The sequence below is a fragment of the Mugil cephalus genome, chromosome 20, assembly GCF_022458985.1.
Source record: "Mugil cephalus isolate CIBA_MC_2020 chromosome 20, CIBA_Mcephalus_1.1, whole genome shotgun sequence".
Taxonomy (NCBI): Eukaryota; Metazoa; Chordata; class Actinopteri; order Mugiliformes; family Mugilidae; genus Mugil; species Mugil cephalus.
Window position 1 is genome coordinate 1,141,808 of NC_061789.1, and position 23,647 is coordinate 1,165,454.

The following is a 23,647-nucleotide window of genomic DNA, read 5'->3' on the forward strand; positions in this document are numbered from 1 at the left end:
ACTGAGCATGGAGAGAAGTGAAAGCTGGTGATAAATGTCAGAGACTCAGGAGGCTCTCTGCAGCCTGACAGCAGGACACACAGTAAGACGGAGAAATAGAAATATAGAGAGAGAGGCAGTAAAACTAAACCTGTAGCTATGTGTCATCATCATCCAGAAAAAAGATTGAACACGTTGCAGGAATAATAAAAACGCTATCGACTCGTACAGTAATGCACCAGGACATGGCGCTTTCATGCTTTCCTGCACCAATTCTGTTCAAAACCATCGCTGACAGTAAAAGAATGAATAATAAAAAGTGTGGAGAGGTAGAAATGTACAAATATACAATAACCAAGGATATGAAAATATGTGGTAATATTAAATATATAAACACGTATAAGATATGCATGTATAAATAAGAGTATAAAATATGGACATGGGATTAATTGTGAGTATAAGTGCATGTAAACATACACACATTCCTCTTCGTTGCTCATTTTAATTTATGTCTAATTGTCTCATGTGCACGTTCTGAAATGTTCTTCCATATTAGTTTAAATCAGATTTGTATTTGATGCACTGCCGCCATCTTGTGGCCATTATGAGTAATAACAGCAGCTGATCGGCGCTCTCGTTCAGTTTGTCTCTAGCAGGCACCCGTAGAATGGACCAAGCGTCGCCCTAGCAACGGACACGGCTCAGCGTCGCGTAGCAACCTCTATCACTTCTGATTTAGATTCATTATTATCCGCAGGGCTGTTGTTAATTACTCATATTAATTTATTAATCGATGGCTGCAAACAACCCGTCCGCGTTTCTCCTCAACGTGAACGGACAAATCGAGGGAGCGAACGTGAGTGCTGCTTCCGCTCGTTAGCTTAGCTTAGCGTAGCAGCTAATTCCAGACACTGGAGCTAAACATCGAGTTGGTCTCATTCCTCGTTCCTTTGACTTTAAATGTAATTCATACCGCTTTTCTTTCAGTTTCCAGACTTTGACGACCTTTACTGTAAATACTGTTTTGTCTACGGTAACGACTGGGCTCCGGCTACGGTGAGCAGCTAGCTGGCTAATAAAATGCTAACAGTAGCCAGACATTAACCAAACATTTCTGTTATGCGTTCAGATAATTATTTTATTAAACTAATATCTGTGTGCAGGGTTTGGAAGAAGGAATCACTCAAATAACCCGAAAAAATATCCAGTTTTCACACAAGTTAATCTGGAACTTCCCACTGGAAATAACATTTAAAAGCACAAATCCTGCTGGGTGTAAGAATGAAACACACACACACATATATATATATATAAATCAGAATATACAAGATCATATAACAAACATGCCTCCATTCGTCCTGTCCCCAGGGCCTCAGCTCGTGGTGAGTGTTTACGGCCCAGATGTGTTTGGAAATGATGTGGTGAGAGGCTACGGAGCGACACACATCCCCATCACAGCCGGACAGTCAGTGTCACCTTCCTGAACTTTTACCTGAGATCTGTTGCTTAAAATGAAAACCATTTATTTGTTTTTATTGTGCAGACATTCAAAATCCATCCCCATGTTTGTCCCTGAGCCGTCGTGGAGACTCCAGAAGTTCACTGGGTGAGGAGACGAGGAGGAGTTGTGAAATATTTGTTGCTGCTTGTGTTTGCACCCAAGGATAAGACTCATTCATTTCAACTCATAACAACATAACAGGCTGCATATGTGCTTTATGACCCACAAAAACATGATGGTAACATTGGATGTGCAACAGGAACATTTTCAGCGTGTGGTTGTGTGCAGATGTTTGAGGCCCCGTGTAGAAAACGACATATTTTAAAGTGTTTGAAGAAATGATTAGAACCAGTGCAGAAAACAGACCCTAAAATTAGACTTTGATTTGTTTGTAACTCTGTTAGGCCTTAAGTGTTTGAAGGAAAATTCCCTGGAAAAAACTCTTTAGAAGTTTTAGAAGTTTGTCGCGTTGTTGGATCCAAACAATCACAAAGATCCTTTAAAGGGCCACCAGACATGAAATCGACTTTAAGTCAGATGTTTGGTAGGGAAAGAGATGGATGAGGGACAAAAAGAGAAGGAATCAGAGTAAAGGGACAAGAGAGTTGGAGGGTCCCACTCAAAGCAACTCTCTACAGGACAAGTGCTTATAGATAATGATTCAATTCTCTGGTTCTTCTAACATTCACGCTCTTTTAAGCATCTGACGGTGGATCTGAAAATAATGTTCGATGGTGTGAGATGCAGGCAGATGACTCCTCTAACAGGAAATGATTTTTAAAAAACAGAAATGTGTTTTTAATCTTAGCCTTAAGCTTAAACATGTTGTTAATGTGAAGATTGCCTAAGATGAAGAGAAGGAGCTTCAGATCTTTCTTTTCACTTCAAAACTAAATATTAAGTCAGCAGTGAAACATCAGAACAGAAGATCTGGTTTTTAATGTCAGGACAACATCAGATTAATTATTAACCATGTGTGTAATAATCCTACAATGTATTTTTGTCTTGTATTCAGCTGGTTGTTGGGACGTCGGCCCGAGTACACGGACCCCAAAGTCGTGGCCCAGGGTGAAGGCAGAGAAGGTTTGACTTCCTTTGATGACAGCAGAAAGTTAAACACCTTCTAGGCTCACTCTTATTTTAGTGTGGTGTGATTTTTGTGTTGCAGTGACGAGGGTTCGCTCCCAAGGCTTCGTCAGCGTCTCCTTTAACATCGTGACTAAAGACATGAAGAAGATGGGCTACGACGCCGGCGCACCAACATCTGGACACGTACAGACCGTCACATCTGGCTGGTCGACAGAGGAGCAGACGTGAAACACTGTTTCTAGTTTAGTCTATATTTTGTATCGTTTTTTTTACCGTTTTAAATAAATAAAAGTGAAGTACATGTCTTTTGGTTCAAAGAACACCAGGACACGTGGGTGACAGCTGAAGTGATAACACGTTTTATTTTGAACCGATGCAGCTACACTCGTCCTCGTCCCGCTGCTCTTTTTGTTTAGATGCCGTTAAAATACAACAATGACTTTTTCCTACAAAAAAAACCCAGTACACAGAATAATAAGGTATACAGAAGAACAGTATGTTACAATAGTACAAATGATAAATTATATTATACAGTTATAATGCCAACGGGTTGAGCACGTATCCGATAAAAAAGCAGCCTGCTCCCAGTACGATGAGAAGAGGAACGAGACAGACGAGAGAAAGAAAGAAGGAGGCTGTTTGAGTATATACAGACCAGACAGCCTGAACGGTGGGTTAGTCCTCTCCATTAGAAGCAGAGTGAGTACACAACACACAGGAGGCCACGTCTCCACTGCACCACCGCCACCGCCACCCGTCCGCTCCTCCCTCCTGCTTCAGCTCCATCTCTGGAGGTCAAAGGTCAGGCCGCAGTGAAATAAAGGCCAGCGAGGAAGTGACGATTCAGTTCATCACGACTCCTTTTCCTCATCTGCTCCGATTGTTGCATATATTTTAGTTAGCGGTTAAAAATGTTTGCTGGTCTGCCAGTTCATTCAATCAGGACCCCACTACCAACCAGCACCAACCAGCACCACGCAGCACTGGAGCTGCCCCTCCATTTGCCTGAGAGAAGTGGAAACCATGACGGGGGGTTAACGTTGGCAGTTACGTTGACGGGAGACTTGGGCGCAAATTCATCAACTTCCCGCGACCAAACGCTTTCTCAACAAAAACGTCAAACAATATAAAAAAACGCTGGAGTCTCATATCATCCATCAACGGAAAGGAAAAAGAACAACTCAATGTCCAAATAAACTCCAAGATCGGCCTCAGAAATCAAAGTCGCTGGGACTTTGGTAATAGTTGTGCTTCTAAGAGAATCCCACGAGCCCCATCAACCCAAAACTAGACAGAAAGAAACGAGAAAGAGAATAAAGACGACGCAGCTACAACAGTAAATAACAACTAAATAAGTAACCAGTAAAAAAAACAAACAAAAAAAGGTGTTTGCTTGTGGGATTCCCTGCGCTATCAATAGACTGATCCCGTTGGAGTGTGTGTGTGTGTGTGTGTTTGTGTGTGTGTCCTCTCGCTGATGATCTTGCAGATTAAGATTAGTCGAGGTAAATCCAGTCGGAGGTGAACTCCTCCCAAGGCTGCGCGGCTCGCTCTTTAAATCTCTCCTCTCTAAGAACAGTAATGATGCCTCAGAAGCTAAATAGATGCTCGTTAAAGTTAAAGTACACTTGGAAGCTACCTCTCATGCAGATCACACACACACACACACACACACACGAAGCCTGCATCCCTTTGACCCTAGAAACTTAAAAAACAACAAAACAAAAAGAAACTCTTGTCCCAGGACGCCTTCGCTGCATCCGTTTGTTCACATCACAAAAGAAAAAAAAATTAAAATACTGACGCCATCGCAGCTCCTTCCTCTAAAACACTCGGTGGCTGTTAGTACGTGAGCGGTGACAGTTCACCTGCATTATCAACACAAAAGGGTTCATCTCAGAGGAGCTGTGAGCCCCCGTCACCCCGGTCCAGGTCAAAGTTCATCGTTGAAGGGGGGGAGGTTGAAGGTGAGGCGGGGGGAGGGAGGGGGAGAGGGGGGGAGCTGTAACCGAGTGGTACCGTGAGGAGCCGAGGCAGTGAGTGTTTCGTTTTTTAGACTTCCTCCCTAAGCTAAGGTGTAACGGTGAGTCCAACAGTCGCAGAAAGAAAAACAAAATATAGAAGAAGCAAAAAATTGTGCAAAATTCCTGCTTTTGTTTGTAACACGTCCATTCACACAGAGTATAAACACGTCTGACCAGCTCTCATCCCCAGCTCCAGTGTGTGGAAGTAAAACTCACTGGAAGAAACACAGTGTTAAAGTACTGAGATGTGCACTCGCACACACACTCACACACACACACTCACACACACACACTCACTCACACACACACTCACACCAGCTGACGGGGCTTAGAAAAGATTAGCTCTGGTGAAGAGATAAGATCCTGGCGTTAGTACAGTCAGACTCTTCTGTCACTCCACCACAGAAGAAGAGAGGAGGAGCAGTCCTAAGGGGGGAGGAAGTGAGGTGGGTGAGGGGGGGTTGAGGGGAGGACATGGGGAGGGGGGAGTGAGTGGGTCCCGTCCTGCCTCGGTGGAAAACCTGTAAACTCCACTGCTACTCTTTAAAAAGTCTGTAGACAGTTGCTAAGGGTTTGTGGTGGTGGGAGGGGTCCAGGTCACACAGGACTAGGCAGCTTGTAGCATAGGGAGATGACAGGGAGGGGGTGGGAGTGTGGGGGGGTGGATAGGTTATAAATGGATAAATGGGATAAAACATCTCATTGTTCATCTTGACGCTTCTTGAGAAGCCCGGGTGAAGAGAGGGAGGGGGTTACTCTGGGTCAAGTTGCCCCCCAGTCACCCTCTCACAAGAGGAAGGGGTTGGTGGTTCCGGTGGGCTGTGTCCCGGCCTGGGGGGGCATGCTCATCAGCGGCTGGGGCATAGACATGGAGGCCGGGATGCCCGGGCTCGCCCCCACCCCTCCCACGGCGCCGACCCCCATCCCGGGCACCATGCGGCCCATGGGGGCCATCCCCGCCATGGGCACCATGGTGAGGGGCTGAGCGGGCACCGAGGACAGGCTCAGGGGCTCCGGCATGGAGCCAAAGCCGGCGGGCATCGGGCTGACACGCATCTGGTTCAGGGTGGGGGGGGCCGGCTGGCTCACCTGGAAGGGGTTGGCCAGGGGGGTCGCAGACGGGGCAGCACCACCTGAACAGACACACAGAAAACAAAAAACAGATTAACACGAGGAGGATCGAGAAGGAGGAGGAGGAGGAGGAGGAGGAGGAGGAGGACGAGGAAGAGGAGGAAGGAGGAGGAAGAGGAGGAGGAAGAGGAGGAGGAGGAACAAGGAAGAAGGAAGAGGAAGAGGAGGAGGACAAGGAGGAGGAAGAAGAGGACAAGGAGGAGGAAGAAGAGGAGGAAGAAGAGGAGGACAAGGAGGAGGAGGAAGAGTAGGAGGAGGAAGATGAGGAACAAGGAAGAAGGAAGAGGAAGAGGAGGAGGAGGAGGAAGAGGAGGACAAGGAGGAGGAAGAGGAGGAGGACAAGGAGGAGGAAGAAGAGGAGGACAAGGAGGAGGAAGAGGAGGAGGAGGAAGATGAGGAACAAGGATGAAGGAAGAGGAGGAGGAAGAGGAGGACAAGGAGGAGGAGGAGGAGTCATTGAGCTTCTTATCTAATCATGGCTGTTTACCCTTTGTCAACAGGGGGCGCTCATTTTAATTCAGGGGCCAGACCATGAACATAACTACAAATGTTTCCCTCTTATACTTGTACAAACAATTTATCAACAACCACATACTTTGTATAGACAAGACAAGACATAGAAATGAACTTTAACTGTGTTAATCCTGACTCCACATAGGACACAAACTAAAGTGGGAGCTATGGAGGAACAAAGTTAAATGGATGAAATGTATAAATAAAGTGTCATGTCTGCTCTGACCCTGTCCCGGTGTCTGTTGCCCACCTGTGGAGGCCAGGAAGGGGTTGACGACGGGGGCCGGCTGGGCTGGTTTGGTCACCAGGGAGTCCAGGTTGACCAGGGCAGCGTTGGGACCCAGGAAGGACTCGGGGGTCTTTCTGATGGGGTTGGAAGATGTCGAGGTGGGCAGAGGGTCGAACAGGTCCAGGCTGCCGCTGCTAGCCAGGCTGGCTTGGGAGGGGACGGAGGCCGTTATGCCCCCCTCACCTGAGGAAAGAGAGTCCTTCAGATATCGCCGTACATTTTGATTTCTGCTATTCTTGTCTGATTTTTATTTCGTGCACTCAAAGACGAGCGGCCGCAAACTCATTTACTGTCAAATAAAACGGAGCTAATGCAATGAAGCGAGGAGAAGAAGCTCTTATGAAGGGCCACCAGCGGCAGACAGCCTGGCGGTTTGTTAGGGCAGCAGTCAGACGTCGTTAATGCACTCACACACAAACAGGAAACGTCAAAGATGAAAAGCACCATCAGAGTCAGAACAGGAACTAGAACAGCTCCAGATTAGATCCGACATTCCTGCTGCACATTCGCCCACAGATAATTCCAGACAGAAACTCCAGCTCCGTCTCACCTTGTCCTTTCACTCCATCAGTGTCGTTTGTTTGAGCAAGAACACAAGTCTCACACCGGCCCCACACAAACCCCCCCCCCAGACCTGACCCACGCCGCTCACATGCAGTCGCTCTGATTCAGTCAACTTTACAGAGACTTCACAGAGGTCCAGCTCTGATGACGTCTCCATTACACACATTAGAAGCTGCATCAGATTACACCACGGTGAGATGAGACCAGACCTGAGCAATCAGCTGTTATTGCATTAATACATGCAACAGCAGCACAGTTTGATGCTGCTTTTAGTCTGAAGTTATTTTCTTTAAGGGAACCACCAACCTGTTTCTGTCACATATCTAATAAATAAATAAGTAAATAAAAAGCTAAAAGTAATTCTGTTAAAACACAAACAAACATGCTAAAACTTCAGACTTTCTTCTTTTTTGATGCATAAGAAACTCTGATGTCAGGAAGTGTAACTCATTTTGGAATCAGAATGTGGTGTGAATTAGAAGAGCGAGCAGAGCAACATCTCAAAGACGTTTGTCAGGATGTTTTTTGTTTTTTAGAAAGGAAATGCAACCAGCCAATCAGTGGGACGGTGGCTCCTAAAGATGCAAAATGCTTTCCTATACGATCCCACAGACTCTTTGCTCAGGTCTGGTCATATTTACATACAAAGACGAGACATGTGTGTGTCTGTGCCCTGCAGAAAGGCTGCATCAGCTCAGACACAGAGGAGACGACAACACAGACTCCAGACGTGTCATTAGAGAGACAAAGACAGGGTGAGTACCAGTGGGGACAGAGGAGGAAGAGCGCAGGCTGTCAAACTCTGAGAAGTCTTCTTTGGACGTACCGTTGGATGCACTGAACAGGTCAAAGCTTCCTGAAAGGAGACAACAAACATCCACACAGGGTACACAAAACCACATTAACAGCAGGCACACACACACACACACATACACACACAAAGACAAATGGAAACAGACAAAAAAAAAAAATGTGAATGAGTATGGAGACTTCGGTAAAGGAACAAAAGCACAAAATAAACGAATGAAAGCAGCAGACGAGCAGAAGCATGTGTTGTTGTTATGTCATTTCTCCAAATCAAATCAACTATTTCCAGACGGGTCAGATTAAGTAAGAGGGGAGATTACAACCTCCTGGGCGGACCCCAAGTGGTGGCTGTGGTTTTAGAAACTGACAATAAGCTGTTTGTCCCCCTGATGGTCACCTGTGTTGGAAGTCTTGGGGCGGGCAGCAGCGGAGCCCCAGGGGTCCGAGGCGGGGGTGGAGTTCGCTGCCCAGGGATCGGTGCTCTTCAAGGGTGGGACAGAAGGAGGAGCCCCCCATGGGTCCACGGGGGCGGCTGGTTTAGGGGCAGATCCTGAGGAGAGGGCGAGGGGTGAATGTAGGAGGGTAACTGAGCCTGTGAGACTTCGTATTAATCATGAGACTTAAAAAAAACAAAAACAAAAAAAAACACTGGATGACACTGATAAAAGTTACATGTTCATCTCTAACCACTGAGCAGGAAATTATGCACCTAATCTCCTGGCCTCACCAACCCTTAACATTCCTTTCCTTCACAAAATCTTCCTCTAACAACAACAATGCTGCCGGGCCAGTGGAGCAGCATTCCTGCTTAACAAAGAGCCACAGTCCGAGCTGTAGAGCAGCAGGTGGAGAGCAGAGACGCCTTTCACACACAGTCTCGATGACGTAGCGATCATGTGAACATTTCCAGGGACAGCGTATGTATATGTGTGTACCATAAGGCTGCCATGGGTCTGATGAACCAGCTCCAGCTCCGGCCACCGCCCCGGCTCCGGCTCCGGCTCCAGCTCCAGCTCCAGCGCCCCACGGGTCGGCGCTGGCACCAGGCTCTGGGACGTCCATGAGATCCATGAGAGACGGCAGCGGCTGCGATGAGACGGAGAGTAAAGATACAGATACAGAGGAGGAAAGGGACCATCTGTCGGCCATTACCCTCTACAGCACAAACACTGTTCAAACACAGAGATGGAAGCTGTGTCATTATGCACTTCCTGGTCTGCCGGCCATTCGGGCAGAATAATGATGAGTAAACTATTCAGTCTGCTGCCAGTTAGCGGCTTCATTACGGCGACAGAAGGAGCAGCCAGGGTCAGACACAAAAAGAGGACAGAGGGGGAGAGACCAGACTCAGGACTCGGGGACGTGTTCGAAATAATCCAATAACTGACTGATTTGAGTCTTTTTTTTTTTTTACCTCTTTCTTCTTCTTGGGCAGCTTGGCCGAGCCGGGTCCTTCTTTCTTACTCTCCTCCAAGGCCATCTGTAGTCTCAGGTCGTCCCCTCTGCGTATGCGCTCCTCCTGATCACACAGCACAGTTAACATGAGCAACCCACTGAACAAAAATACCTTTATACACACCAGAAAATACTTTAATACAGACTTTAATGATCCATGGGCCAAATTACTTGGTCACAGTAGCTTAGTTTCACATTCTTAAACAGCACCAGTAAGATTAGATTTAATATTTTTTTTTAAAAAAAAGTATTATCTAGTAAAATAAAGGGTGTAGTCAAAGACTTCCTGATCCTAACATGCTGGTGTACCTGCTCTGCAGCCTCTCTGCTCATGGCCAGGGCCAGCTGCAGCTGCAGCTCCTCCTCCCCGCTGGTCTGAGGTCTGGCCTGCTCCAGTTCTGAACCCGCGTTAGGAGATGTGGCTGAAAGACACGTTCAAAATGGACGTCAGCATCACGACCACACGGGAAGCTGTGACATACCTTATGTACCGTGGCTGTTCAGGACACTCAGAACAAACCAGTGAAGTGTTTAGAGTGTGTGTGATTATAGTGTAGGTCTCATTGGATTAGCTCAGGCCATGTGGCAGCACAAAAACACAGACGCTGCACGTGTTGAACCAGCGCAGCATCCAGCCAGGAGAAAGAAAAGACGCTCAATGTTGAATTCTTTAACAAGACGACAACAATTCTTATCGGGTTCAGCATCCGGTAACATCTGCATTTTATTATGAGGCGTGTTTCACCTGACAGAGATAAAAATACCTCAGTCCTCCAACCAATCAGAGACATTTAGCTGTTAACCAATCACATTCCCCGGCGCTCAGTAAACTGTGACGTCACGACAACAAGTTCAGACCAACAGGGAAAAGCAGAAGAACCTGAACGTGTCGGTGACGCTCTCCACACAGCAACAAGTCAAAGTGACACAGTCTCTGTTCGCCACTGGAACAGCTTTGGCCTTATTCTCGCTACATACACCGATCAGCCACAACATTATGACTGAGATGATCCACAGAGGCCCCTCCCCTCATAGACCCCCCAGCTAACAACATTCAACACCCTCAGAAGGCCCATGTCTTGACAAGTCACCACAAGGGAGACCTGCACAATATTAGGAAGGTGGTCATAATGTTATGCCTGACACTATCTTCATTATCTAGCTAAACTGAAACTGCTCTTATTGCCACGAAGCCCCAGAAACTTCCTTCACAATTGAGGGAACTTTGGAAAAGATTTAGCAGCTTTATAACTGGCAACACGAATAGATTCACTAACAATAAACCTTTATTCCATGACATTTGAGAATGAAACCAAAACAATACATTTAAATTATTCCTCCCACTTAAAGCCCTGGTAAACGTCTTCAGTTCTGACTTTTCTCTCTGCATAATGTCACTTTATGGTTTCTGTGTGAATGCTGTGGGTGGGTAACTGTGTCTTCTTCTGTTTAATGTATGATATTCTATGTGATGATTCATACGCTAAAAATCATTTTGAGAGAAAAAACAAGTGACAAGTTCCGCCTGGGTGGTGTTAATCACAACGCTCTTAAATAGTCAACATGGTCTTTCTCCCGTCCCAGACGAGTCACGACTGCTGATGTGGTTTTCAAATAGTGATCTAGTTTCATTAGATACTCTACATCAATGCACATCAAGGGCGAAAAAACAAAAAAAACAACGCTGGCACAAACGTGACGTCAGTAAAACGCTGCTGGTAAGTTTCAAGGTTGAAACTTCCTTCCGACATGTGAATACATTAATGAGGACACATGTCACACAGGCAGGTTCCTTTATAGATGACACGTCAACCGTTTCCGTTCAGAAGAAGACGTTTCCAATAACATGACATCACAGGCTCAACGGGCAGCATCAACAGACACACGTTTTAGCCACTGAAAGTCAGGATTTGATGAAGTGGCTTCAGGCAAAGTGGAGAAAAGAGGAAAAACAACTGACTGTTTGTCTTTAAAGAGTCTTCTTGTGCACTACTTGTTCCAGACACCTGGAGGGAAAGAGGGACAGTCAGTCCTTGGAGAACTTCTCCTGTAGGTTTAGGCTCAGTTACTTGTTTTGTCTTTTCATGCAATTCCATCTGTTGCAGGATAAAGTTCACTCACAATAAAAATCTGCCAAAATGTGACATGCCACTTGTAGTTTTTTGTAATTATACTGTTATGCTGACGAGTTCTCTCGTCCACAACATTTCATCACATCTTTAACCCTGAGTTAAGCCTGCACATGACGAAATAAACGTGAATCTGTGTGATAGAGAAGAATCCAGGCATGTAAAGAGCATCAAACCTTTGAACAGTATTGTGTGAACTTAAAGTTCTGGGCCCTTGGCTCCTTGTTGCCTTCCTTACTCTCTGCTTGTGAAACCCATGAGCTTTGTCTCCAGGCTGCCTGTGCGTCTCCAGGGAAAGCAGCCCGGGCTAAAGGTGAGTTTGTTTAGCTGATGGTTCAACATCAGCTACACGTCTCCCTTAAACAGGCCGTGAGAGGAGCTGACTCCATGCGAACCAACAGAATGCATTTCTGTAGCGGAAGAAATATTTTCTTTGTGGACTAAACTGGCACAAAAAAACAAACGATGCGACACTTAGCAGCAGCAAGTCAGGAAGACAAATAAACTGAAGTCTAAGCCAAGGAAAACACGCCAGCTTCTTGCCCACCACTGTGGGAATGAACCATATAAGGATAATCGAGATTTCTTGGCGCTCTTCACTGGCACGGCTCTTCCGGTGGGAAGGAAGCATTTCAACATTTCAACTTTGGTTTTCTGGATCACTCTTGTACATATTTAATTTACTATGAGGATCGTTTCTTACTAAAAAATCTAAAAAGAAAAGTAAGATAAGTACAAGGCTGATAGATGGTTTCTTACAGGGGTGACACTGATGAAGGCTACAAGCTGAAAGGCATCAGTTTATCAAACTAACTTTAATAAAGTGCTGCTGGAGTCTGGCCCTCAGGTGAAGTTGTGCTAGATATATTTCTTGCTGGGTTTCTGCAAGTGCAAGCCTGCTGAGCCTGGGTGTACAGGATATATGTACAGGCTTTCGCAGCTCAGTGTTCTTTATATTCACTGTGTGTTGAGCAACATTACTGCAAATGCTGCTTTTAGTATTGGTTGGTTAACCTCAGGGGAATTACAGCTTGAGAAAAAAAAAAGACTTAGGGTCTTTCACCCACATCTTAAAGAAAGAACATGCGTGGGGTGACAGGTAGTTTCAAATGTAATCAAATGGTTCATCTAAGGAGATTAAAAAACTGTTTGTAATTGCTCTTGATTTAAAAGATCTGATATCCATCATCCTTTTTAGAAATCTCCTTAAATTAGTTTACGACACAGGGATATCCAGAACATGACAGAACATGACTCTGTGAGAGAGCACCGTCGGAACGGAGAGCTGGTTGGATTTTAAAAGTCTGACGACGGAGAAGCACCAGGCAAAAGCAAAGACAAGTGAAAGATTAGGAAATTAGACGGAGAAGATAGAGGACACACCACAAATCTCTGGAACTGATACCAACATTACTTTCAATTTAAAGTAAAACAGTTTTGAATTTGAAATCTCTCTAAATTAATTTAATCTTCAACACTTTCATTTATGTTTCAATGTGATAAAGTTTCCAGATGATTTCACACATTTTAGGGGCTGAGGTCTAGGTGAACACCTGCAGTCGCACTTGCACGGCCATTCATTCTCACCCTGTCTGGATAACAATACTCGGAAAGTACGACTGGAATCCCAACAATCCCCCGCCCCCCAAATCCCCCCGGAAACTCCCACGGCGACAGACCCGGCCCGGCCGCTATTGGCCGCTCTTTCTGTCAGTTTTGTCCAGTGATGACTCAGCTGAAGATGCTTCCGCCTCTGGAGCCGCAAAACACAACATCCACACAGGAATGCAGGACGCCAAGTAAGAGCAAGCAAAGATCCACGCACACTGAACCCAGAAACACTCACTGTCGTCCTGCTGCGTACAAAAGAGCGGAGGTCAGAGTGTGAAAGGAAAAGAGGCCAGAGTTCACTCTTTCACTGCATTTTCACTGTTCCTCCCCTCTGTCCTCCTCTGCTTTCCACCACTTCCTGACCGTTTCTTTTCAACTCCAGCCTCCTCACTCCATCACTCTTTCAATCCATCTCAGCTCAGACTTTACATTCTCCTGTTGTGCTGGTACAAACTACGTAAAACCTCCAATATGACACTTATTCACTTATTTAATGGGTAATCTGTGCGATTAGTAGCTGACGTACAATCATAACCTGATCAATAAAAAGAGGAGCAGACTCATGCGGACTAAAGATGACTAGAGGAGGAGGGGGTGCTCTCCTCTTTTGTGTGGAGCTGAGGAATGTGGCCCTGCTGCAGGGTTGCAAGCTCTAGACTAACAGGGGGATGGGCAGGGTTCAGGACGTAGGCCACGAGAAACAATAATAATAATAATAAAAAAGCTGCATCATCTTTGGAGCCTCTGATTCGGTGTTTAAGAGGGAAAAATACAGCGACACTCACAGCCGTGGTAGGAGGCCGGCGAGCCCTCTGATCTGCCGTACTCCTCGCTGTAGGAAGTGGAGAGGTTGGGTTGAGACGATCCTCGGCCGAAGCCCATCTGACTGCTGCCGGTGGAGACCTGGGCCATGCGCTCTTTGGTCTTCAGAGCCTGAGACCTGGCAGGACACAGGGGACGTTATGATCCGTCCAGGTTCTGGACAAGAAGGCTTCAGACTCGACACCAGACAAATATAATTCAGTGCAACATGTGAAAAATACGAGTGATAACAAATAAACTACAACTATGAGGATGGTTACAATTAAATAAATCAAATGCATCAGACTGTTCTTAATCTATTCATGTTCTTGGTTCACATAAAACAGCTCAGCTGTTCATTAAACTGGAGGCTCTTTGTTTTCAGCCCCATAAACAGGTATTTAACTAGAGACAGTACAGCGCTGCAAGAAGAAAGAACTCTGACAGAAGTGAAAATGAATAAACTGACTTAGCTTGTATACGTGTTTATACTGGTGTTGCACTAAAATCCAGCTACCACAAAACCTCAGTGATGCCGTGAATGTCAAAAAATCTGTGTCAATAATCGGAGGAGGACGAGAGGAGGCGGCAACCTCACAAGTATGCGTGTGAACTCAAGATGTAATTGTTGAGATTCATTAATTTAGACACATACAACACTTTGAGAAGCTCCCAGCACAGATAGTGTATCAGCACAGCAGCAGGAATTGATTTCACAAACACTACAGCTGGCTGCAGTGTGATGCAGTATTTTTTGAGATCTATTCTGTGCTATATTCTTGTACATGAGGCCCAGGTGTGTTATAAAAGGCAGATGAATGAACAGATGCTTTAAGAGTTGGAGACCAGAGAAGGTGAGGACTTAAATTACATTTTTCTAAATTCAGTTATTCAGCAATGTCTTCAAGTACAACCACAGAGAAGCAGTGACATAACAAAAGCAAACCAAAACAAACAGAAGAAAATGTCTCAGTCTGCAGCCATCAAATAGCTTAAAATTGTGGATGGTGTTTGAGATTATTTGCAAAGGACAAACAAGTCATGAAGCATCTTGAAGAACGAACGGGAGCACCTCAGTGTCAAAGGGATCAGCAAGAAGAGCTATTAGTCGCCTCCAATCAGCGAACCACTTCAAGAAGTCCTTATTCTAGCTAATGCCTAAGCGCAGAGAGTGGTTCTACTAAGGGCTAAATAAATAAATAAATCAGTGTAATGTGTTCCTCTGGAATACTGAACCACAGTGTGGACATTAGGAACACGCAGAAGCAGAACAAATACAGTGTGGCTTTCCTCTGGCATCAAATCTTTTTTTAAATATAAATTAAAAGATAGAAAAAGTGCTGCAGCAGTCGGGACATCACAGAGCAGAACATGGATCTGGGGCTGGAAGACATTTTGGGAAATTACCTTGTGATTCTTGTGTCATTTGATTGAATTTCTGATCACACTGGGCTGATCAGATCATTTAAGTGGAATATCAGCTGATAATGATCAGTGGCCGATTGATCAGAGCACCGTTCCTTACTAATACAGACGTCATTATTTTTGTCAACTCAAATTTCTCACAACTATTAAATCCATCCCAACAAACATCTGGCACAGCGGCTGATAATTAAAATCTCCGACCCCACGTATGATCGTTGTTTCCACAGACTTCTGCAGTGAAATGAAACTCAAAGACAGAAGAGTGGGTCTCCACGAAGTCCGTCTCACCTCTCTCCTTTCAGGCGGTCCTCGTCTTTCAGCAGCACCACCAGCTGCTTGCTCTTCTCCCGGACGTTGATGCCCTGGTCTTTGCCGTCTCGGTCGATGTACTGGAAGTCCTTCAGGGTCTGGATGGCGAAGATGTTCTCTTTGCACTGCAACGCCACGCGCTCCGAGCCCGTCTTGATCAGATAGTCGAGCAGGGTGAGCGCCTTGTAGACGTGGCGCCAGTTCTTGCCGTGGTCGTTGAGTCGCTTCCAGATCATGTTCATGATTTCGCTGAAGGCCACCACGTTGTAGGTGAGGTCGGCGATCTCGGACATGAGCGAGGACGACGGCCCCCAGGGGTCGTTGGACGTGGCCTCCCTGACCTTCTTCTCGGCGTCAGAGTAGTTGTTGACCATGTTCTTCATCTGCCGGCGGATTGTGCTTGGCATGGTGGCGGTGATGGTGAGACAGATGGGAAGAAATAAAATGCACAGCGATAATAATAGTGTTGATGCACTTCAGGCGAAGTAGCTAGTGTTGCGTGTCCGTGCGTGCGTGTGTCCTTTTTCACGGCACAGCGGTGGAGTGTGTTCGTTAAATCTTTCAGCGTGGAGCGTGTTTGCTTGTTTCTGAGGCTTCTCCAGGCCAGTGCAGTGTTCCTGAGTCCTCCAGAACAGCGTCTGTTACAACCATCTCCACACACACAGCGCAGGCTGCACACATGACCACGCCATCACCTAGAACAAACACACACAGAGCAAGGTTAGCAGAGGCAAGATAAGAAAAAAACAAGAGAGAGTTGTATTTCGCTCACTGAACCTTCAAAAATCACCTTCTCTGAAGCTTTTAACAACGTCAGACTCTTAAACATCTGCTAAAGCCCCGGACTAATGCCTCATAAAGCTGTCACTGTGATCCCAGTTCACACAACGAAACAATGAGTTGGTTCTAATTTGTATTTATACCAGCAGCTGTAGAGCCTTCCTTTCTGAAACTAGACAAACAACATGTTTCATACTTTCACACTTAGATAAGCAATTTCCATGCCTGCCTCCTTCACATTAAACACGGCCCCAGTGCTATGACCAAGAATTGTGTTTCCATTTTTCTAATCTCAAGAGTTTACAGTAACTTGACACAATGGCGAAGAACTAAAAGTGTGGTTTGTTTTGCTATTACCAAGCTTTCCACGCGGTTTCAAGGTGGTTAAAATTTGAATCTTAATGAAATTTTAAATTTATGTAAATGCTGGACCATGATATTTCCTCTACTCTTTTAGACCATTATAGCAAAATGTGTTTCCACTCTTTTGTGGGTGGCGGGGTAGAAAAAACCCCATTTCCAGTCTGACGCCGACACTTCTATCCTTGTGAAAGATCAGCCGCCCAGTTCAGCTCACTTCCTGACACACTGACAAGTAGAGGACGTAGAGTAGAGACTTACAGCTGTGTAATCTAGCTCTCCGAGTTCCACATGACAACTCTTGACCATGAAAAAGTAACTCAAGCATTAAACAGCATGTTTACATCCACGGTAATATTCCACTGCAGCATATCTCATTATCTGAGTTGGGGCGTCTTGATATTTCAGGGACATGTAGAGCAGGTGTTTTTAAAGGACTGATAGAACTGCTGTGAACCAAATAGTGACTAAACACGTGTCCTAAAGTACTTTACAAAACTGAGAAGAGATATCTGTAGATAGTTTAATAATATGTATACAGCATAGAGCTAGTAATACAGAAGTTTAATGTAATTTATTTTGGCATTTTGAAATTAAAATATTTCAGGAATAGGTCTGAGATAAGTAATTAAATGTGGCAGTGTTTTTCTTAATGCACTGCAGAGATATTCAATGTGAACATACTATATGGATGAAAATGGGTTGATTTAGAATGTTACCGTATTTAAAGAGAAAAAGGTCTTTGAGAATCACAGAGGGCAGAAATTCTGTTTATCTCAGCTTGGGTTGGGACTGGGGCCGGGCCGATACTAAACATTAAATTATCAGGATCAGATCAGGGCCAAAAAGACTTGATCTGAAAGTCCCCAATGTTTTCAGTGCTGCACACAAACAAACTAGTCAACAGTTAGCAAGGCTAGGGTAGTGATCCATGCTCACAGGTCGCTGTTCCTGAAACCACTGTGGAATATTCCCACGCACAAACCTACAAATAACTTTACAGGATGAATGGTTTAAAGTGATTAAGGCTACAAATAATGAGCTTTGTAGGAAAGAAGTAACATGAAGTAACATTTGTTTATGAGATGTGAGGGGTGCTATCTTTGTGAAATGCAACCTCGACCAGATGAAAACACTGCATAACACTAATACACACATGTGCAATCATGCTAATCACAACATTATCGTCAATAATTAAGCAGTTGAGGTTTTCTGTTCCCACTGTTTCCCTGCATACCATTTAGGCAGACTTATCCTCTTCAGTAATCTGATATCTGCACCGGGCATGCAGCGACAGGCCCCGCGACCAAGCGCCTAACGCAAGAATGTTCAAAAGTGATCGCTTGTCAATGCGGACTCTGTGTTAAAATTCATTTTGTGCAAGTGGATATGTACATGGAGACTTGTGTTGTTTTTTCTCAGGGAGCTTCCTGCCTCGCGATGCCATGGGCAGACAGCTGGAGGGAACGAGCACTGGGAGCGTATGAGCTCTGAGGATAAGAAAACAACTTGGCACATCCCATAAATTCACTTTAATGCCAGTGAAACGTGATTCCTGTGGAGCATGACCCCCCCGCTCACGTTCCCTCGTCAGTCTCCTCCTCACCCTGCATCCGCATGAATGCAGCTCAGACCTAATGACACATCTGCTGCTATAATCACCTATTCACCCGTCGCAGACAAGAGGAAGAGAGGGGAGTCTGTCTTGACCATCCCACCCTCCTGCGCCTCCTTCGCATCCCGGAACAACCCCCCCACCCCCTGGCCTGCCTTTCGTTCAGTCCTTCTGTGCTCGGATAGCACACAGGACTTGTGTTTGAGCGTGTGCAGAGATCCATATTCATGTGTCAGTGCAGGTTAATTGTGTCCAGATAAGTGGGGCTGTCACAGTTATCATCAAACTTGAGTCTGGTGTCCGTTTTTTTAACCAGCAGATGTATTCAGTATCTGAGGCTGAGCAGAGTCCAGCCCTGTTCCCTCCTGCTTCTAATTCAATCAGCGCTGCTTTTCCTGGATTGTTATCAATATGATTCATTATTTTGTTGTTTGACGCTGAAGTATTAAATCTGGAGGTTGGGGGTGTTCGGTACTACAAGACAGACAACACCCATTTGTCTGGGTCTTGTCTTGTGTGTGTCTGAATGGGATTTAAAGTGGATCTAGATTAAAATGATTTTTCTTCTATCAGAACTAGAAATGTCCCCGGCTGCGATTATCTCATGGCTGTAATAAGACAAACGTGAACGTATCTGCTGAGTGGACGTTCTTTATAGTGTTACCAGTCGAGCCTTATCCTTTAAGGGAAGTGGCCTTGTGTGACTTGTGTGCGACATAAATGACTTTGTTGTTGTAGTTAAGAACAAACCTTAACCCTGACCAAAAGCAAATCACCAGCACCGAGCCAGGCTAATTAGCTAAGCTAGCCAAGAGCCAGAGGTATCTCTAGCTGTGAATCTGGGATGGTAACAGGTGGAAAACGAAGGCAGTCACAATCTGTAAATTGTGCCGTGTGAGTGTTTAATGAGGTGATAATAGTAGAAACATCCACAGGAAATTCTCATGAGATTGTCTGTCTCACACTCTTTTAAAGCTTTGAGATAAACTATACACCACATAGCTATTTATAAACCTGTTTAAGTTTATTAGCTGGGTATATATTTTGCTAAAACCACCAAGAACTTTTTTTGTAACTTACTTTTAGCTTCTTCACTGGTAAATATCTTGAAGGCAAGTATTTTCTTTCTTATTCAACTGTCCCTAATCTCAAACTACATTTAGTTTTTGTTGTAGACAACTTATCTTCTGTTAATTATATGAATCGTGATTAATTACTAATCATTAACAGTTATTACCGCAGTTGTTTTACCTGGAAGGGAAATTTTCAGGTTTGTATGATTCTTATCAAAACCCGCCCAGAAAGCTCTGTGCTCAGCTCATATCTACAGTAAATGCAAATAACTTTTCCTGTCGTGAACCATCTGTCAGCACTTTAAGCTGAACTTATCATTCAAAACAACAAACGTTTCTTCTTCTTCTGGGATTGTTGGCAGTTTTGACTTTATTTACCACAACAGCACACACTGCAGGTTTAATCACCTCCTACTTTCCCAAGCTACAAAATCGGTGCTTGTTAAACCTTCCCCCAAAAACTGACTGATGTTAAAAGGAATTTGCATTAATAGCCCTACAACTTATTGGACTACCTCCCTTAGCAGACCACACAACAGATCAAATGTGTATTTATTGTGGCCAAAGCATGTGAACACAAATAAACAACCTAATAAATACACGTCATAGAAAACATTAACCACATTACTTCCACAGAGGCAGCAGTAGTGTTTACCGGCACATGCAAAGTTGTGGTTAAGTGTGGAACCACGGTTTACTCAAACAAAGAGGGTATTGAATATAAATAAATATAAATACATGTCAGTTAAGCTTATATCTATCACTGAATGACCTACCACGATGAGCACTCAGCTTATGATGAAAGTATTACAGTATCAATATATTTCCATTATTAAGAAGTGTCTGACTGTGGCGACATTTCTGTCGAATAAAATGCTGTATCAGGTTCCTGCTAATGCACTTCTCTAAACTGATGTGTCAGTATGAATGGAGAATTGGAAATCGTCATCATGAGACAGCATATGTGTTTAGACGTTGCCGATTTCATAAACTGAATCACTTCCTGCTGCTTGCACTGACCGTCATTATGAAGAATTCAAATGCGGTGTCAGTGAGCTACGCAATTCATCAAACTGGACCAGAATCGTTTTTTTTGACTGTCTTAAATATTCAGGGACAGAAACAGTGAGCTGTTAGATGAAGAGCTGCACACCTCCAGCTACTCAACCCAAAACTCGTGTCAAACAGAGGATGGATGGTGTAAAATAATAACTACAATAATCAATGAGAGAAAATGAATAAAAAAATTTAGACACATATACAAAGAGAACAGCGCAGACTGGAGCCGGATTAGGCGAGAAACAAATGTGACTGAGAAATTTGATGTGAGCAAAAGAACTGCATTACTGAAAAAGCATTAATCCTGACTTGGCAGAGGACTCAAGGAAGTAGTTTCTGTTCTGCCAAACAAAAAAAAATAAAAAAAAAAGTTTTCCTAGTTCCTGTTAATTCAAGTTTTGTCACTGGAGCCTGGTATTGACAGTAAAAGTTAATCAAGAAAAAAAACACGGCATATCTCAAGCGTGCGAGCCTAAGTGAAAACTACAGTTTGCTGTGATTAGCTTTAAGAGCCGAGGAGCTGAGAACAGGTCCACCTTGTCACACAGAAAGCGGAAAGCTGATCTGAAGATAGAGGGATTGCACAACCGGGTGCCTGTGTGTGACATCAGGTTATCCATCCAGTTCCTCAACCCTCTGCTTTACTTCTTTTCAGTTTGCAGCGCAGTGAAGCAACATACATAGGCGTTTAATCCCCGTCTGCTGAGCGACAAAAAGGATTAAAGTCTACAAGCTACCAACTAAAAACAGACAACAAGACTTGTTCCAGGACCTTTAAAGATGCTGTCTGTGTCAAGAATCTGTTCTGGGACCGGAGGAGAAGAGATATACCTTTTCTATTCTACATACAACCACCCCCCTTCCTCGCTTTTGTCTCCCCCCCTCCACCCTTGCAGGCCAAGAAAGACAAAGCCAAGTCGGTAAGAGGACGGTGATGATGCATCTGTCACCCACTGAGAGTGACTGATCATCCTGACAATAGACAAAGCCCTGCCCCTCTCCACTGGGGCCACGTTAAGCCTCCATCCACACACCCAAATACCAACACCTTCCACTATTAAATTAACTAAAAAAAAAAAAAAGTTGTAAGATTAAACTTCTACCTGTGTGCACGATTTAAAAAAATAATCGAAGGAGCGAGTAAAGAGACAGCGCCCACGTCATAAAGATCTCCCTTAAATTATCAATAAGTGCGTCAAGTTGTGCTTTGCTGACTCACGATAACATAATATAATTCAACCCCCGTCTATATTAAAGTCAAATGGAGAAAATACAAAGTAGAAACCCGCTCCTTTAAGTAAAATTTTAAATAAATCACGGCGCCTCTTTGACCTGATGTGATTGATAGTTAGCACACAGGCTAAAGCAGCTTCGGCTAACGTGCTAACTAAACTACCTCGGCTACATTTCCAACTATTTTAGTCAAAACACTCTGATTTGATGGTGAAGTTGTGAAGGGGAGCGTGACGGAGATTAGAGTTATTTTTACCCGAATTAGTCCGCTTGCTGGTTAGCGGTTTGCCGCTAAGTTAAGCGCAAACTTGCGGCAAGTAGTGTTCGTTAGCAGGGGAAATAACTTCACCGAGTTAGCGGAAAAGAAGAGCAAAGTTTGTTCCGGTTGATATAATTAAAGATTATAGCATTCGGATATTTGCGCTGGTTTAGCAAACCGTCGACCAACGGCTTTTTTTCTAATACAAAAAAACTTAAAAGTTAAGATCAAAGGTAGCTGCTGTTCGCCGGTAGTTCGTCCAAAAAACACAACTGTTGATCGTGTAATTAAAACATAAAGTTAATATCGCGTTTCATTCACCATTAGCACAACGTCTGAATAAGAAACCGTTTAGTTTTTCTCCCAACGTATTCAACCGATTAGCAGATTAGCATGCTAGGCTAGTTAGCAACCGTTCAGCTAGCAGCCGAGTGGAGACATCACTACAGGACACCCTGGAAAAAAACACAAAAAACAACAAAAAAACAAAACACTTCGACTGCCTTAGAAGCGGGAGGTCACACACTTACCATATTTTCCTGTTCACCGTCAGCTTCTACTGTTACTCCGGGGGTACAGACCCATAAAGAGTTTGTCTTATTCCCAAAAAAAAAAAAACGTCTGAGGGGTTTAAAACCCGAGAGAGAGTTTCTTATTTTCGGGGCGTTCAATGAGCTTGTTGCGCCTCCGCCTCACTGCTAATGCTAAAGGCAGCAGCCAGAGCCAGGACTACACGGACCTCCTCCTCCTCCTCCTCCTCCAGAACATGGCGGAGAGCGTTGGGGGGGGGGGGGGGGGTGGCCGGGAAGGGTGTGACCGAGGCGGCTTGGCTCACACACACACACACACACACACACACACACACACACACACACTAGGGATGGGCGATACTGCAAATGTTGGTATCGATCCGATACCAAGCAAATACAGAGGGCGTATTACCGTGTCACTTACAAAAGCAGCTACTTTCCTCTTCATTAGTTAAAGTGAATGCATCATTTTATTTATTATCCACGTTTGAATGGTCTATTTAAAAAAAAAAAAAAAAAAAAAAAAACATGATTTATTTTTCACGGACAAAAAAAAAAAAAATAAAATAAAATAAAAACAGACAAATAAAAGCACTTTTTATTTACCACAAGTTCAAAAATATAACAAGATGTACAACAATATAAATATAACAATATTAAAAATATAACAAGATCAGAAGTACACCAGCTTACGGGAGTTGCTTATTGAACCTAGATAAAAACAAAAGAAGAAACAAGTATCGATTTTATCACGTGCTGTATCGACCCAGTGTCGATATCTACGTGGTATCGATACTATCGCATCTTTGGATCGATCCGCGCACACACACATCATCCCATTTACTAAACACATAGTAAATATAACTTCATACCTTTACTGAGTTTAAAGATGCCTTATCATTTAAACATTTAAACTTCTCACAGGAATAAAAATATTCACACAGCTGCTTTAAAAACTTTACAATATTGTACATTCACATATATACAAGCGACTACCTTTAAGTTTACATTTCAAGTTTACAGTTATTAATTCGTTTTTTACTTTATTTTTCTCAGTCATACCCTGATAGCTATATTTTTGTTGTTTTATCTTATTGGCTGAGTGGAATTA

General features: G+C 44.2%; 2 protein-coding genes across 5 annotated transcripts; one reads left to right on the forward strand and one right to left on the reverse strand.

The window, feature by feature from the left end:
- The first annotated feature begins 626 nt into the window (after window positions 1–626).
- Window positions 627–3,159, forward strand: b9d1 (B9 protein domain 1). The gene is made up of 7 exons (XM_047571439.1): window positions 627–835; window positions 967–1,035; window positions 1,143–1,254; window positions 1,348–1,444; window positions 1,523–1,585; window positions 2,496–2,563; window positions 2,649–3,159. The coding sequence occupies exons 1-7, from the start codon at window positions 773–775 to the stop codon at window positions 2,795–2,797; spliced, it is 621 nt and encodes a 206-aa protein (XP_047427395.1). The 5' UTR covers window positions 627–772; the 3' UTR covers window positions 2,798–3,159.
- epn2 (epsin 2) lies at window positions 2,906–22,759 on the reverse strand. Of its 4 annotated transcripts, none has more exons than XM_047571434.1 (10): window positions 22,537–22,759; window positions 15,607–16,322; window positions 13,878–14,032; window positions 9,662–9,774; window positions 9,312–9,416; window positions 8,833–8,983; window positions 8,295–8,447; window positions 7,854–7,946; window positions 6,464–6,709; window positions 2,906–5,726 (listed from the first exon to the last, which is right to left on the reverse strand). In XM_047571434.1, exons 2-10 carry the CDS (start codon window positions 16,032–16,034, stop codon window positions 5,380–5,382), a joined length of 1,791 nt encoding a protein of 596 aa, XP_047427390.1. In that variant the 5' UTR covers window positions 16,035–16,322; window positions 22,537–22,759; the 3' UTR covers window positions 2,906–5,379. The 4 variants fall into 4 exon arrangements, with proteins under 4 accessions (XP_047427390.1, XP_047427393.1, XP_047427392.1 ...); XM_047571437.1 differs by having other exon boundaries at window positions 7,917–7,946; window positions 22,537–22,758; XM_047571436.1 differs by having other exon boundaries at window positions 6,488–6,709; window positions 22,537–22,758.
- Between the last annotated feature and the right edge of the window lie 888 nt (window positions 22,760–23,647).